Below are 16514 nucleotides of genomic sequence, written 5' to 3'. Positions count from 1 at the left end.
TTGGCGCCTGAGCATGAGAACGTGAGTGGCTAAACAAACTCAGGTGTGCGGCGCAGGTTCAGCGTAAATCTGATCACGGGCTGATCATCCCACTCGTGTCGGACATAATTTTTCGCGCTCCGATTTTTTCCCAACGAAGATTCATAATAAAAAAAATTGGCACTCGGTCGACTATTGGGCCACCTTTTAGAAAAAAAAAAAAAAAACTAAAGTGGAGTGACTTCCCCTCCAGACTTCCGTTATCTGTCCTCTCCCATCCCCATAAACACCCTAGATAGATATGGTGAGAAAAGTCGGATTTGGAGGAGCGGGAGCAAAGTGTTGCTCGCCCTAACAGATAACATGTATCTGTTGAAGTGCCGAGCCAAGCCGACAAAAAGTAGGCTAAGTGGTGTTAAGGGTGTGAGGCTCGATAAGGTCATCTAAGGTGGCGGCGCATCTGAGAAGCCAGAGAGATTCCTCATCACCTCAAAACCAATATACAACTATTACACCACTTTTTAATACACAATTGTTTTATTAAGCGACCGGAAAAGGGAGATCAAAGGATTATATTTTCAACAAGTTCTGATGTCATTTTTTTCGTAGTGAGAAATCACTTCATCCATTTGACAGGCAAGCTGGTCTTAGATCGGACTTCAATGGCTATAAAATTCGTGTAGTTTAAGATTTATGCTCGGGTATTAGGAGATATCACTTTCTGAAAGGACCTGGCCCCGCGCCAGAACGTACTGAGATCAAAGTCTTTTGTATCGGAGCTCTATTCGGAACGGATTTGCGCTGCGGCTTACGAAGAGCCACCTGAATAGCTAACTACCATGAAGAATAACGTTTAGTTAACTAAAGTCGCCTGGAAGTGAAAGCAGCGCCAAAGCTTCTTTTATTCCGATTATCTAATTAGAGTCAGGACAAATTTCGACAGCGGCGGTCCGCTTTGATCGCGTTCTGGCATCGATGAATGATGGGGATTTTAGAGCGCGCTAGAATGTTACGAATCGGCTTATTATCGAATGGTAATTACGGTAGAATGGACGCAGCACCGAAAACATCGGCAGGTGCCGCGTTAATTACCGCGTCAATGGATAAGTAGCTCTTGTCAATGTATAATGATCTAAGCTCTTGAAAATGATCGAGGGGAAATTCCTTGGCCATTTACCAATTAATCTGAACGCTCAGGTGGACGCGGAAAGACAGATTATTGGAAAGTACCAAGCAAGAAATATTTGTCTTCCAGCTTTAAAAAACAGTTACTGCAGTCAAAATACTCAACTAGAAACTCGCAAAATTTACGTGAGCTTCAGAAAAAGGTGTTGTAGAAAAATATCGGTTAGGTCTTTTAACTTTTGAAAAAAAGAGTATAAATCTTAAACTACATGAATTTTATAGCCATTGAAGTCCAATCTTGGGCCAGTAACGCTGCTGGATGACTTTTGTATTCGAAATTATAAACCCGGGCGACAGCTGTGTTCGGGATCGATTTAATTTCGTATGAGCTCGTATGAGCATCGATCTCTCCGCGCGCGCGTCTTCCAAAATTTCAAAAAAGAAAAATTGAAAAGATGTTCAAAGAGGTGAACCCCGGGACATGATCATTTAGAACGTCTTTGATGTGATCCTTAACCCCAAATATCGACAGAAGGTGCACCGTATGCCCGTGTCATTCCGCGTCAAAGCGAGAAGTGTGTATGTCCTCCACCTGCTCCGTTTTTATGCTTAGACACTTCTTGAGAAAGAAACAAATTTAAAGGAAAAGGATGAGAGCGGATCTAAAAAGGATTTATACGCGCTGGACTGGGCTGTTCAGAATCGGAAGGGCGATGCAAATCCGCTCAGAAACGATTTCGCGTCCGCGCCCGCTTTAAAATTTTGCATATCCGCCATTTAAAAAGTTTTAAATAAACAACCATAACTTTGATATTTTGCCAGAACCGCCGGATGAATTGTCAATGCCTGTTTTCAATGTTGTGTTTTATTGTTGGGGACGCAAACTGTTGTTTCTGACCGCGGAATTCCTGTTTAACTTGACGTTTTATAGCTTTATTGGGCAAATATTTATGATTTCTGCTTTTTCCTTGGCCGTGATTTTGAGTGAGCAGGTTACGTAGCAGGCTTTCTGTGCCAATTATGAGATATTCTAATCCTCGACTTACTTTTTTCGTCCTGGATTTCGCACTCTGGCGAGGCAGGAGTGGCAGGTTTACGAGTTAATTGGGGATCAATCTGTTCCCAGCCGTAATAAGGGAAGAGGCTCCGTGTTAAATTATCCGAAGAAGCATCTGAGGGCTTAGCCAGACCCCCAGTGGGATCATTAGCGAGGATCATCCCAATCCAAATCGAGGCGGCCTCCTTTGCACCGCGGATTTGGATCTTCACCAAAGAACCGATCAGTCGAAAAGTGCTGTGAAGATCATCAAACTAAAAGTGCTCAACGGATCTCAAAAAATATCGAGCTCCAGAAGGCTACCGTGTCTGTAACCTTTTTGGGCGCATACTGTTGCCATTTTGAAATGACAAAACTTAGCTAAAACCATAAGCTTGGCAATTTCTTCAATGAAAAAAATAAAAAAGATAGGCCCCGATCCATACAATATTTGTGTATTAAATAGATAGATAGAGTATTTTTTATCAGTCGGATTTTATTGAGCATGACTTCATTTCTTGGCACCGAAAGGCGAAGATTCAGATATTGATATCTTGTTTTTCATCCGATTCAGTGGAGAAGAGAAGTTGGAAAAACTCCAGAACGAGAAAACAAGATAACAAAATTCGCAGTTTTTTACTAATCGCGAGCACATTGTGCCCTAATCCTGACATCATTACTCTGTCCCACCAGCCACAAGCCAATTTCGCGTTGCAAAAGTAAATTTCCGCCGCTGAAATTTTCAATTCATTTTCTTGCTCTCAAAAGTGTGCTTCAACTTCATCAATCCAATGTGACTGGCAGTGACAATGTCAGAGCAAACCCTTGACTCTCGCACGCGTCCTTTAATAATTTTTATCGAATCCCCTCTTGAGCGAAAAAAAACGGCGAGGATTTCAGAGGTACTCCTCAAGAGGCCCCCACAGCGGCGCGATCAAAGCGAAGTGCCCCGGCTACAGTTGGCAAATCGAAATTTTTAGTATTTTTTTTTCAAAATTTGGAGCATCAAAAAAAGCACGCGCCAAATTGTTTCGAGTGTGGGGATTAACAGCGCTTAGTAGCATCCCCTTCAAATTTGAAATTTGCAAAATATGTCGCAAACACCTTTTTACAGGTACTTTCTCGTTTGCAAATCCAACTGTTCTCAATTTTTATGAGTTTTCACGAGTTTCAAGGGTATTTTCTTTCATTGAAAAAGAATAATATTAAAAGCTTCTTTTTGATGAAAATCCTTGGAGTTTTCTTTTCTTTCTTTCTTTGTTTCTTCTTTCAAGATTGATGTTTTATGAACATCCGAGTGACCGGATGTCATTTATAAAAAATGACATTGGCTTTCGCTGTTGGTTGATTTGCGCCATTACCCCTCAATAGACATTATCACGTGGCTCACTGTCGCTCATTTCCTCTAAACTTCCGGTGGATAGAAGCTATCTGGGAGCGGCGCGTGAAGAATCTGTGTAGTAAGCGTTAAAATTTTACTGTTATCAGAAGCCTATCGTTGGCCATGGCCCAGCAGCTGGCTTCAGATGGAAATGTCATCGCTGTACGACATTTAGGACGGTAATGACCATTTAAGTGGAATGCATAATGCGTCCGCTGCGTTTTCCGATTATCACTCTTTCCAAAAAGATTTCAAGCTTCAAGCAAGGACTTCTAGTTTTTCAGTTAGGGTTGGGTTAGGGTTAGGTTGAGTGTTTTAGTTTCAGGCAATTACAAGCCGAATTTTCTGCTTTAGTTGACACATTGAGATTATTATTTATATCAAAAAATAAAGTCTATCCTTTTTTTCTCGATCCTATATTTTTAAGGGTGTCCCCAACGATTTTGACATTCTCGGCCTCGATCGTTGGGGACACCCTTAAGGGTTTAAGATGGATAAGACAATATTTTTTAGTTCTGAAAGAAAACATTTTGGCTAAAGAAAGAAAGATTAGCTAGAAAAAAGGAGGCGGTAAAGCCCTTTGATCTTGCTTCGTCCAAGCAGATTACCAGGTTGTCGTCTTCGGTACGATGTTCCGGTCTTCCGGATGTTGTTGCCCTCCACAGCTTCGGCTGCACATCATTAATAAGCCAAAACAAGGGATGGACAAAAGCGGGTCACGTGTGGCCGGCTCCCTCTAAATACAGATGGAGGACAAGTAGAGGAGGAATTGAAAAGAAAAACATTGTGAAAGTTTAATCGACTTGGCTCCATTGTTGGGCACTTGAGCAAGTGAGGAGCTGGACGCGCTCCATCTGCAGGCATCTTCTCTTTCTCGACGGTAGCCATCCGGCTCTTCCTGAAAATCTATCCGATTTCGTTACGCTCTCCCGTGAACCCCGAACCGGATCTGAGCCGATTTCTGCAGCTGCTCAGTTTGACACCGTCAGGGACTCGATTTCTCACACTGGAACTCGAACTCAAAAAGCGTGGGAATCAAAAATAAGTTCAACTTCACTAGAACCAACACGAGCAAAAACGGAATGAAGGAATGACTTGGCAAAATAGTAAGGCTGCGAAATGTACGTTTCTCCGAATACATCTTGCTTTCGGAAATTCTTATCTCCCGGAAGCTTGCGTTTGAATGCTGAGAGGATTTCTTGGCCGCTGACCAAGAACGCAGGAAAACAAGAGATTTTCGACCGAAGACTGGCGCACGCGACGAAATCAAAACAGAAATTATTTCCGCTGAAAAGCAATACCGAAGCTGTGTAAATGCTTTTCACGCCCACTTTGCTCTTGTTTTTCTTGTGGAAATTAAGGGACTTTGCAGTATTTTCGTTTTGCGTATTGGCAAAATCATCCTGAGCAAATAGGTTGACATCTGGAGCGGCGCGAAATTGCTGCTTGGTGGTGTAAAATGGTGCTAACTGCCAAAAAGCGCCTCGTTTGATCGGCAGCTGAGGGATACTTGAGGATAAATAGTGCACCCGCCGCTCGAGCCTCTGATAAGTCAACTAGCCAGTTTCTTAGGCTCAGGGTCTACAATCGAAGATTTGCCATTCAAGGGAATCGGAGCAGTAGGAAATTTCATGAGGCATTCAGACTGCTCGAAAAAAAGATCAAATAAAAGCTTAAATTTGAGATAACATCAGTTCTGTGGAAAAGTTCTAGCGCTGGGAGGCTTCGTGACTTATCGAGCGTATTCCCAATTTGTCTATTCTAGTGTCGGCTTATCGTGTTATGTCAAAACAGGGGAGCTATTATTTATATACAATTCTTGATTGGGCAACTCCTGCCAAGTCTACATTCGATATTCTCAATTTGTCAAAATTCGCGCTGAGAAAAAGTAAAGAGTTGCTGGACAAACGTAAATATCGCCCGAGTTCTAACTCTCTGTGTGAAAGCACACAAAAGCTAGAATATTAACTCGTCGGCTACTCAACTCCTAAATTCCTAATCCGTGGCTGATCCCTAGCTTTCCCTTTCAGGTGCATTTTAGTTTTTTTTTTATCGCGCAGCATTTGTTTGGCCTATCCATAAAAAATAATACTTTTGGCTGACAGGCTGCCAGCACACTCTGGATTATTGCTTATTCCTAAAAATAGACCCGTTTCTATTAATCTGGAAGGGATCCAATCGCAGCGAGCAGCCATATTGCATCTCCATCTTCGCAACTGAAACTGATAACGCAACAAAACAACATTATCCTTTGCGTTGCGGCTTATCTGACCTTTGCAAGAAGTGCGAGCGAGAACTACGCATCTATAATTAACTTCGTCTGTACTTCTCCACTTCCTGCTCAGCTTGCACACTTTCAAAAATGAAAATCTTCTTTGGAAGCAGATTTTTGATGGCTCCAAAACTCGGCATTTACGAAAAGATCAAGTGTAAAAATCGGTAAACTCCAAACTGACCTATTATACATTTTCGACTAACAAAGCGCGAAATTTGCAATGAAAGGGTAACCACCATAAAGGGTAGCCGTTGGATTAGCTCCAGTGTCAGAATGTGTGCGCAGACGAAAAGGCAAACCACCTAATTAACCACGTGATTGGCGTCATTAGTCGCTTCAAAGTTGCACCGACAGGGCGAAGCGGCGCGCTGAAACGCCGCCAACGAGGAACTTCTTCTGACAAAGCCCGTCACCAGTCTCGGCCGCGCCCTGTCAAGCCCTGAACTCGGCTCTCTAATTATTATTGGCAGGAGCTCAGGAACGTAAAATACTAACAAATATTACTGGTAAACAGTTGAACATACGAAAAGACAATTCCATGAGCTGAAAACCCAAGAAAAGGTTTCTCGATAATGGTTTTATTTTACAGAACTCTTTTGAGTGAATTTAAATGTCTTGAGGAACTTTTCGAAATCTAAAGAACTCCTGAACCTAATACATATTTTCTTAAACTGACATAGAAACTGCTCTTTCTATCAAAATGAGAACAGAAATAGAGAAGTGTTTATTTTGACAAATTTAGCAATGAAGATTTAATCGAGTAGAGATAATAAGTTCTGTTGCGTCTTCAGTTTGGAAGTGGCATGGGGTAAGAAGGTTGAAGAGGGCTGATCCAGAGCCGGCTGAGCTGGTTGCCTGGGCGGCGAGGTCGATATCGCGCGTGGCCGCTGAGCAGGAGCGCCACCGTCGGCTCTCGCTGGCACTGCGCCAAAGGAGGGAGCTCCCTCCTCTGCGATAGAAATAACTGCCTCTCAACAGAGCCCAGAGACAGTGACAAAAATACAACTTTCGATTATCGCATAACCAAAATAGCAAAATATCTTGAAAGAAAGAAAAAGTCCAAAAAACAAGAGAGCAAAAATGATCATGAAGCGCGAAGACATCATCCCCCGGGGAAATATTCAGAAAGTCCGACGGAATCTCTTCGGCTCCCCGACCCAAGAAGATAGAGATCAGTTCACGAAACTGTACGAAGAACAAATGGAAAAAGATAGACAGGTAAGCACCAGTCCTCTTCCTTGATTTCAAACCGCTTCTTTTTTTTTGGAACATTTTCGAAATCCCGAAAGATTACTCTTTGAGCCGGTTTCAAATCCCCTCTACTTTGCCTTACGACGTATTTCAGGAAATGGAGCGCAAGTACAACTTCTCCTTCAAATACGATATGCCGATTATGTCGATTGACGAAAAATTCGAGTGGGAGGAAGTCAGGTTTGTCAGCTTTTCTATCTCGCCCCTAGAAATATTTTGATAAGTGGAATTGAGCTTGACAGGCTCAATTGAAGCTTGACAAGTGCGTTTATTATTCTTGTGAGGGATTAGACTGCGTCCACGTGACCTTGTGTGTTGAGCGAACGCGAACATTATCGATTTCTAAACTATTCTACGACACAGGCCTCGAGCCAGAGTGGAGCTTGTCTCCATTGAGTGGAAATCGATTCTAAGCCAGATGGCAACCTATTGTTTCGTCTAAACGTTAAAATATTCGTTATCGGCTTTTCTGACGCTACGATTATTTATAAAGCCCATTTGGTTGTCGGCACGCTCAAAAAGCGCCTCAGAATTAGCCTTCAATTAGTCAAATAAAGTCGCCTCCCTCTGAGTTTGATAAATGCAACTTAGAATCCCCAGCCCTTTGAAACCATCTTCTCTTTTCTAACATTTATCTTTTAGCCAATCTGAAGTTCCAAAAGTCTTCAGACCTTCCGTCCTCTCCGACCGAAAGAACATCGTCCAGAATGGTCCTCCCAGTGCTCCAGAAAAGCGAGTTCGCAAATCGCGCATGGCTCCTCCTTCGACTACTCCATCTCGTCGAACCTCGCTCAAGCGTCGATCAGAAACGCCTGCTTCAATTGTGCCTGTCCTCAGGGATGTGCCCGAAGAAGCAGCAGAGCCCGAAGAGCAACAGCCACGCAAGCACAGACGAGTCACCGACGCGAGTGTCAATCAGACTGGTCGAACTACTGTGCGAGCGATTCGCAAGCAACGTCGAATCACGGACATCTTCGAGCCGAGCCGCCGAAGCACGCGCATTTCGCCGACCAAGAAGACCTCCACCCGCCTCTCGCCCAAGTCCCTGGCGCTGAAGAAATTGGACGACATGATCATGATTTCCTCGCCAGGAACACCGGGCATGCGCACTCGAGGATCCACGGCCCGCTCCCTCTCTCTGGTCAATTCCGGCGCAAGAAGACGCACCCTCGCCTGATTGTAAGGGGAAGCATAACACTATCACATTTTTGCTATTTTTTCTTCACTAACTTTTCCTCTCAATTTCCTCTTTCAAATCCGTAATTTTCTTAATTTTTTAATTTTGTACTTCAAACAACCGATTACCGACCCGTACATCATCTTACCTCGAAAGTTCTTACTTAACTTTTTCATCTCTAAAATTAAATCTAAAATTAAAAAAGTCGAAACTGAAAAATTTTTTCTAAGTTCTTTTTTTTTGACTTTTTTAGTTTTAGTTTTATAGCTGAAAGATTGGTCTTCTTCTTTTATTGCCAACATTAATTTTTCATACCGCTAACTTGTATAACTTTTTTCTTTGTGCATTCCATTTTATTTAGTTGCCAAGCTCTGAATCCAAAGTTCAAAACCGAAAACACCAAATCGAGCTCGTTATAAACGGCGTAAAACCTGCACAGGTGGCTGGAAAGTAGATTACTTGCGAATCGATTTGGACTTTTCGATTTCTCGAACCAAGTTCAACAGGGTTTGGCAACTTAGCCCCTTAGCTTGAAATTCATTACCAGTCATTTATCAGTTGATGGAGGCCTCTTTGACCGGGTAAAACCATTTATTGGTGCTGGAAGCTCCTAATTCGTGTGTTTGAGGAAGATTTCCGTTTTCCTTTTGACCGGGTAAAACTAAAAAGAATGTGCTGGGAAAACGCATGTGCTTGGAACAGAGCTCACCTCCAAATCGTTCGTGCCAAATGTCTGTTTTAATTTCTTGAGTTAAGAAACTTCCGAAAAATTCCTTTTACTGTGCCCTCTTATTTTTTTCCTTTAGTCAATAAAATATTCAAACAATAATTTCTTCAATAATTTTCGTTTTGAAAAAATTGCATTTTCGGAAAAGAAAAAAAACGCCAAAATTGGCCATAATAGAAAACACTTAGTAAAGACGCCTAGGAGACGGCTAAGTGCTGCGGCATAAGCACTTAGGGTCCTTGTGCTCTTTTCAGTCAAAATTTCAAAATTCAAAAAAGCGCAACTTGGAGGACTTTCTCCCGGAAGTGATTCTTGAGGCGACCTTGACTCTGTTGACTCTTCTTTTTGTCCAAAAATGTCAAGGCGTTTTCGAACCGCAGCCGCATCAAAATTAGCATTAAAAAAGAATGAACACAAATAATAAACAAGCCGACAAGCAAGCAAGCAAGGTCGAGTGGAAATACCAGCGAGACTGGCTTTCTCTTCCTTTTTCGCTAAAATCATGCTTGAATATTTATGAGGCCGCGGGCTGCAGGTGGCAATGATCTTCCGCCAAGAATGAAATTTTTACGAGATAATAACAAGACGCAGTAAAAATGCATGCAACTGCATTTTTAATTAGAAAAATGGTTATATTTTCATCCAAGGCTCTTTCGCGCGGATTTTTAAGGGGGTAGATATCAACAATCGGATTTCCCGTCAGTGTTTTCTCAAATTTTTAACATAGTGACCCGTTATTTTTCCTGCTCAAAATTAATTTCAGGCCATTTTCTATTTCCTATGGAAGCCAAAAATTTAGATTTCTTGAGCTTTCGAGGTGCTACAATCCAAATCTGGCACCTCCGATTAACGCCAAAATGACCATTTTAGGAAAGTTAGCGATCTTTGCCGAAAAATTTTGTTGAAATTTTTTTGAAATTCGAAATTTCGGCTTCCATAGGAAATAGAAAAAGGTCTAAAGTTTTTGTTTCTAGAGTAAAATAAGGGTGTTACTGTTTTAACTTTGGGAGAAAAGTCTGACGGAAAATGGCTATTCTTGATATCTACCACTAGCTTCATTTTTCATTATCACTTTTTCTAATAACAAAATCGACAAAATCGAAAGTCAAAGTACCCTAAAAACTAAACCAATCTACTCTAACTTCGAAATAAAAGATCCAAGTACCCATTCAAAAGAAGTTTACAAAGGAAATCCCTCCAAGAAGGAAAGAGCCGCGGAGGTAAAATAGATCAAGGGCTGGGAAACAAGCGGAACAGGTGAAATTCCTCCGTCAAAATATATTGAGCTGAGAAGTCGAGCTTCGAAATCCCCTCCGCTCAAACTACTAAAACTGTCAATAATGAATCTTGCTCATTTATTTATTACTCGATAGGGGACTGTCCGAAAATCTGATTTACAAACAGCCGTTCTGAATATTGAAAAAATATTGACTTTGAGTAAAAAATATACAGTAAAGAAAGAAGAGTGGACTTGTCAAGCCCAGAATCAATCCCCCGTAAATGAGACGCGAAACAAACAGTTTCTTTGATGATGAAAAGAAAATATCCGGATGGAGGCAATTTGCACCAAACAAGGGCAGCGCCGAGGCACAATTATAGCCGGTAGTTTTATGCGGATGGCTTAACTTCCTTAATCCACAGCAGTCAATAATAAAACTCGGGTCAAATTAAAGTTCTCTTTCTCTCTAGATCAAGTTCTTGCTCCCTTTTGCTCCCCTTGTTTGTTTTCGCTGCAAACTATAAACATTTAAATTTTCATCTACTAACTTGAGAAATTGCATTTGAGAATCAAAGGTTAATAAAAAAAGGTCACGCTCGTCGTGCTAAAAATGCTGATACGTGCACTGATAACAGTTTTGACACACTATCAAATCTTATCAGGTTTTGTTATCACACCCACACTGTGAATTTTTTAATTGTTCGAAAGTTTTTTAGACTTGTCTTTTTTAGAAAATCGAAATTGATAACGAAAGATAGAGAAAATCATGGAGGAGAAAACGGAAGTTTTTGAATTCCATGATTCCGGAAGAGAGAGAAAAAAGAACTATTTCTTCGCGATTTTTAACTTGATGAACGCGATCGTCGGAGCCGGAATGTTAAGTTTGTCTTTTGCTGTGAAGGTAACTGTCATCTCCTAATGCCCAAAAGGATCCCGAATGTTCAGTCTCTTGGAATTCTCCTTTACGGAATTATGCTTGTTGTAGTGGGAGTAGTGGCGCTCTACTCGATCGTTCTACTTCTCCGAATGTGTGACATAACCGGCCATAGATCGTACGAAGAAATCGCTTTCGCTGCTTTCGGAAAAAGAGGGATGACGTTCGTTATACTTTGCATCACTTTACATACATTCGGCTGCTTAGTTGGCTTCCTAATGGTCGTCAAATACGAGCTTCCATCGGGTAGATTCTTTACCTTCACTTTCTGTATATACTTCCTTCATTTTAGTCGTGAAAGCACTTATCGGAATCGATCCATGTGTGTCGTACTGGTTTACGTCGCCTGACCTCCTTGTTGTCATCGCTGTAATAACAATCGTCGTCCCGCTTGCTTCTGCCAAGGACATCAACTTTCTCGGCTACACCTCTGGCTTTGCAATGCTCTGCATGATCTTCTGTGCCATAACAATTGTTGTCCAATACTTCGAGTTGCCTTGTCCGCTTGAGCCAAGCATGCCAACCGAGTACTGGCAATTCATGTTCCACAACAACGACTCTTGCGCCATCAACAACGCAACTTCCTATTTGATCGAAAAGCACGAAACAGTTTTCCGAAATTCCGAAATCGATGATTTCTCGAACTCGAGGGTATTTCATATTTTCGCACTTTGAACTCGCTCGATAGAAGCACCGTAATAGCGGCCTTCACTAAGAATCTATTTTAGTGCGAACTTGAACAGCCGATCGCTGATTTCTATCTCAACATTCCAGCCCAGAGTGAGCCTTTACCATTTTCCATTTATCCATTTTTAGGTTGCGAACCTAAGCTGGTGTCACTTTCGCTCGCGTCCGTTTACGCAATTCCCACGATGGTCTTCGCCTTTCAGTGTCATGCTTCTGTGCTGCCGATTTACGCAGAGTTGAAACAGGACTCGTCGAGAATGCGCTCAGCTTCGACTATTGCGATTTGCATCGTTTTCGTCATGTACTTAGGAGGAGTTTGTGAGACGTTCCATTATTTCGTTGATCTGATGCAAGAGTCTCAAGTCCCTCATCCTCGATTAAAGTCGCTTCCTGCTTTGGCTACCTCACGTTTACAGATGCCACCGGATCGGAACTCTTTGTCATGTATTCAGGTACTTTGTTGAAAATAATCAACCTCTCTTTTCCCTTGCCAAATCAAGGATATTCGATGAACGATCCTCTTACGCTCCTCGGAAGAATCTTAGTTCTTTGCTGTGTGATCCTGAGCGCGCCCGTGCTTCACTTTCCCTGCCGCAAAGCAATCATCGTCGGAATTTGGGGCACTGAAGCACTTCCTGGTGGGTCTAAGTTCTCCCTCAAAATATGGCTCCTAACGATGGTAAAACATCACCGCTTATTCCGGGTTCAACAATTTTAGGTGTGTATTCTTGTGAGCGTGATTATCATGGTTCTCTATGTACCCAACATCAAAGACGTCTTTGGACTCGGCGGTGCTACGGTGGCCACTCTCCTGATGATTGTCATGCCGTCTGGTCTTCATTACAAGGTAAAAATATTTTAAAAATTTTCGCTTAACAACTATTCTGCTTACAGCTCTCCAAAGACTCCGGAACGTTGATGAAACGAACAAATCAACTCGTCGTCTTCGTCGGTCTTGCTTTTGGCATCTTCTCCGTCGGACTAATTATTCAAGACTGGCTCACTGACTATCCAAAACTTAACCCCTGCCAAATTCTCCAGAACTCACTCCAGACATCGAATAAATAATAATGCATTGTTTATTTCATTAAAAAATGACAGATTTCGAAAATCAGGATGAGAATGGAAAAACCAGCCGAAACTTTATTGCTCAAAAGACATCAATTTCTGATTTTTATTTCGGCTCGTACCGAAATATTTTTCCTAAAAATGAGTCTTATTTGTATAATTCTTTCGGCTGCCTGCCGAAATATTTATCACATTTGACCCCTTGAAAGTGATTAATATTTCGGTCGCTTTTACCGAAACATTTTTCCATACTACGATTTCGAAGGAAAGAAGAAAGACAAAACAGAAAACAGGGCGAATGGTAGTTTAAAAAAAGTCAATAGCATTCTAGCTATAACACAGTATCGAACAGTATTTGTTTTAAGGTTTGAGAATGTATTTGATACCCTATTATTTATCATTTATATGAATTGTTGTGAGATGAACTGATTGAATTGAATTATTACTTAGTTTAGTGGACCGTAATGCTGTTTTAACATCGAGACGAGCTCCTTTTTTTCGTCTTCGGGGAGAAACGAGGCTCGAGCAGCGTTCAGGTTCTAAACAGCTTCAGTTAGATACAGAGTAATTAGAGTTAGGAAACCATTATTTTGAGATTTTTCTCCGAGAGTCCAAAGTCCGCCACAAGTTGATAGTCGTCGAGCAGCGTCGTCAGCATCACGCCAGGATCATCGGTTGACAAAGAGCAATTTACTTTATCTCGGTTGAATCTTGACTTGGCGTTAGAGGAGATTTATTTTTAGGAGGGCGTCTTACTGGATGATAGGGTGTTGTTCCTTGATGCGAACTGCCCCTGTTCTGTAGCTCGAGATAGGACAGCACTCGAGGTGCGTCTGGTCGCGGAGGATCTTTTTGTAGACATCTGGATCTCGGCTGATGTGGTAGCCGTGGCCGATCCTCTCCGCGGAGAGTAAACTCTTTGCCTTGAGCACTGACCCCGCGCTGCCGGCCTCGCCAGCGTGAGCAGTCCGATGAATCCCGTGTTCTTTCGCGTACTAGAAAGACTATGTATAAATTTTTTATATGATTTTTTCTATATTTTATTTGCCACAAAAGATTTGCTCACTTGGAAAGCTTTGATGTGCGGCCTAAACGCTGGCGAGTCCTCTATGTCCTCCTCGCCAGCAATATCGATGCCCACAACGCCTGTTACGGGGCTCTGCCTAATCGCGCCTCTATTGATCGGCTAAAAATTTCGCGATCGATTTGAACTATTATCTTGATCGTAGATTGAGCTTGAAGCTTCGCGAAGGACGTAGATTTAGGCACAACCCTTTGCTTTTGTATTTGACAGCGAGGCGAGCGACGTCCATCGAGATCTCAGGCATTGGACTGATACAGCACAGAATCAGGCGAACTTTAATCACCGGAAACAGGGATTTCGCTTCTTCTACTGCGTCTATTACAGTGTCCATGACTTCTGACGGACTCAGCTGGTCTGGATGCGACTCGTCGATGCATGGATTTGTGTCGTTTGGGTATTCGGGAGCAGTTGCAAGAAGCTATCCGTTTGGCTTATTTCTAACTCACTCATTTGCGAAAAAATGAAGATGAAATAAACCATTTCCTGAGGACAGAATCGAAATTCAATATAAACGACTCCTTGCTTGACTTTATCCTCGATCGCGTCCAGGGTCAGTTCACGGATTGCTTCCTTGGATCCTCTTAATAATTTTCATGAAAGGCTGTTCCATTTACTTTTAGGTCTCAATAAATAACGCATGAATGAAATTTATTGACGGTAAATGCCATTTTTATGGGGGCCTAATTTTCGAGCCCTGCAGCAAATTTGCTGAAAATGAGGATGAACAGCAGAAGAATGTTCATTCATTAGAAAGTTCGGAGTTCAAAAATAGGACCATAAATTATTGAAATAGAAGTTTTCTCGTCTAAATAACGTCCTGTCTGTCCCTTTTTCCTTTAGACGGTAGTCTTACAAGTGAGAAGCAGCTGACAATGCCTGCTACTGTATTATCTTGGCTGAAAACAAACTTACTGATAGACCCTGACGAAAAGTTCCATCTTCTTGAGAAAAAGCGCCAGGGAGGAGTCTTCGTCTGCATCCAAACAGCAGTAACTCCGCAAATCATTGATATCGTACGTTGGCAGCTCTGAAAAGGAAGAATTAAAGAAATTCTTCAGGAATAAACTCGTGTTCGCTCATTACTGTCTGGGAATCTGTTGATGACTATTATGGCCACTACGCTCATTAACACGTAGAAATTCAAGTTTAAAAGCTACGCGAAAAGGTCGACGCGGGGGAATTCCAGTGCCTGAATAACTAACACTTGCTCACATAAAAGAAAAAAACCCGAATTGAGTTTTTAAGGGGGTAGACATCAAGATGCCTATTTTTTGCAATATTGATTTGAATTTACCTATTGATCGTTTCTTAGCAAATTTGATCACTGAAGAAAGTCGAAAACACCCATCCAGATGGCAATGCAGCTCAACCTTTTTAAAGAAAACAATTGCTTATCTTTAAAATAGTAAGTTTTTCTACCTTTGGAAAGTTAAAGACCCGCGTCGGATAGAATGTCGCGGCGACATGTTCAAACGGCTTCTGCGAGGTCGACATGGCTCTATTTTCTTATCTCTTCAGGCTGAGTAATTCATAGTCGTAATTCTCTAACCCCGCGCTATCAAAATAAAACACAAAATACAAAAATTGCCACTTTTGAAAAAAAAGTAAGATTGCGTCAAAAACCAAGAGTAGAACCTACTAAATGGTAGCTAAATGAGGCAACACACTAAATGGAAAATATGCCTTAGGGATAATTTATCTTCTGATGAAATATTTCTTGAGCCGCTATTTCTACGCAACCATAGCAAATTCTGACCAAAAAAACGAAAAATTAACCAAAAAAAGAAGGTCAATTCAGATTTTTTTCACAGAAAATATAATTCTACGGGTTAAAGATTCCGTCAAAGATAAAAAATAGGCGAGCACGACAGTTATTTGTTTACGAAAATATTTACTTCACAGAAATTTTTTTTATAAATTTTGATAAAAAATTAAATTGAAAAAAAAAATAATTAAATCCCTATATAACCCCATAAGTATTTCAAAATTAACCCCAACCCTCTTCGATGTCCAAAAAAACGCCCCCTAGAAAAACTAGGCTGTAACTTTTGTTGACCCCGTTCCTCATAATTGCTGTCTCTATCGCTCTTGCTGCTGACGGAAGAGTCTGATCCGTCCACCATTCTCTCTATGTTCGATTCTCTCTCTTTCCCTTTGTCCTTTTCTGTTCTTCTTTGATCGTTCGTTCGAATTCTGTCAATGTTTAATGCGCTGATAAGTGGAGATAAAATAAATGCGACGCGTGTTCTGATAAATGGCGATAAAGGGAAGACAACTGACCAAAACGGGAGAGACGTAAAAAGGCGTAAAAAAGAATTCTAGAAAGTGTCTTCTTTTCTAACTTCTTTTGGCTTCACTCTCTGAAGCCCACTTTTTTCTTTTGGAAGAAAGAAAAAAAAATGAGCGGGAGATGAGCCGAGGCGGCTCCAGCGCGCCCTCACCAAAGAAGAAAGAGACGAAACCTCGACATTCGCCTTATCAACCTTCTAGTTTTCGTCGAACTCGTCGAGCAACAGACATTTGTTGTTCTCTCTCTCGAACGTCTGGTCTGCTCAAACCAGCGGTCAAGCT

General features: G+C 41.6%; 3 protein-coding genes across 3 annotated transcripts; 2 read left to right on the top strand and 1 right to left on the bottom strand.

The window, feature by feature from the left end:
- Positions 1 to 6772: 6772 nt before the first annotated feature.
- On the top strand, positions 6773 to 9053 carry LOC145706637 (uncharacterized). The gene is made up of 3 exons (XM_081784058.1): positions 6773 to 7014; positions 7142 to 7227; positions 7690 to 9053. Exons 1-3 carry the CDS (start codon positions 6877 to 6879, stop codon positions 8222 to 8224), a joined length of 759 nt encoding a protein of 252 aa, XP_081640184.1. The 5' UTR covers positions 6773 to 6876; the 3' UTR covers positions 8225 to 9053.
- A 1833-nt stretch (positions 9054 to 10886) lies between these two features.
- Positions 10887 to 12879, top strand: LOC145708016 (putative sodium-coupled neutral amino acid transporter 6). Its single transcript, XM_081785624.1, has 9 exons — positions 10887 to 11071; positions 11116 to 11350; positions 11397 to 11755; positions 11833 to 11884; positions 11921 to 12100; positions 12175 to 12243; positions 12292 to 12470; positions 12510 to 12638; positions 12686 to 12879. The coding sequence occupies exons 1-9, from the start codon at positions 10937 to 10939 to the stop codon at positions 12857 to 12859; spliced, it is 1512 nt and encodes a 503-aa protein (XP_081641750.1). The 5' UTR covers positions 10887 to 10936; the 3' UTR covers positions 12860 to 12879.
- LOC145708017 (adenosine deaminase-like) lies at positions 12859 to 16312 on the bottom strand. The gene is made up of 10 exons (XM_081785625.1): positions 16009 to 16312; positions 15363 to 15421; positions 15238 to 15313; positions 14856 to 14970; positions 14429 to 14523; positions 14135 to 14363; positions 13926 to 14007; positions 13616 to 13854; positions 13443 to 13569; positions 12859 to 13398 (listed from the first exon to the last, which is right to left on the bottom strand). Exons 1-10 carry the CDS (start codon positions 16064 to 16066, stop codon positions 13306 to 13308), a joined length of 1173 nt encoding a protein of 390 aa, XP_081641751.1. The 5' UTR covers positions 16067 to 16312; the 3' UTR covers positions 12859 to 13305.
- Positions 16313 to 16514: the final 202 nt, after the last annotated feature.

The sequence above is a fragment of the Oikopleura dioica genome, chromosome XSR (genome assembly GCF_907165135.1).
Source record: "Oikopleura dioica chromosome XSR, OKI2018_I68_1.0, whole genome shotgun sequence".
NCBI classification, from domain to species: Eukaryota; Metazoa; Chordata; class Appendicularia; order Copelata; family Oikopleuridae; genus Oikopleura; species Oikopleura dioica.
This window is presented reverse-complemented; position numbering and strand designations above follow the sequence as displayed.

What these genes read in the sequence shown, in the direction of transcription:
- LOC145708017 (XM_081785625.1), bottom strand. Translation starts at nt 16,066, where the DNA reads ATGGTGGACGGATCAGACTCTTCCGTCAGCAGCAAGAGCGATAGAGAC. An exon ending in TGAATTTCGATTCTGTCCTC is followed by an intron (nt 14,364 to 14,428) that starts AGGAAATGGTTT and finishes AGCCAAACGGAT; the next exon opens with AGCTTCTTGCAACTGCTCCC. An exon ending in AGAAAAATCTCAAAATAATG is followed by an intron (nt 13,399 to 13,442) that starts GTTTCCTAACTC and finishes GAAGCTGTTTAG; the next exon opens with AACCTGAACGCTGCTCGAGC.
- LOC145708016 (XM_081785624.1), top strand. Translation starts at nt 10,937, where the DNA reads ATGGAGGAGAAAACGGAAGTTTTTGAATTCCATGATTCCGGAAGAGAG. An exon ending in CAAATACGAGCTTCCATCGG is followed by an intron (nt 11,351 to 11,396) that starts GTAGATTCTTTA and finishes CCTTCATTTTAG; the next exon opens with TCGTGAAAGCACTTATCGGA. An exon ending in AAATATGGCTCCTAACGATG is followed by an intron (nt 12,471 to 12,509) that starts GTAAAACATCAC and finishes CAACAATTTTAG; the next exon opens with GTGTGTATTCTTGTGAGCGT.
- LOC145706637 (XM_081784058.1), top strand. Translation starts at nt 6,877, where the DNA reads ATGATCATGAAGCGCGAAGACATCATCCCCCGGGGAAATATTCAGAAA. An exon ending in AAATGGAAAAAGATAGACAG is followed by an intron (nt 7,015 to 7,141) that starts GTAAGCACCAGT and finishes GACGTATTTCAG; the next exon opens with GAAATGGAGCGCAAGTACAA. An exon ending in TTCGAGTGGGAGGAAGTCAG is followed by an intron (nt 7,228 to 7,689) that starts GTTTGTCAGCTT and finishes TTTATCTTTTAG; the next exon opens with CCAATCTGAAGTTCCAAAAG.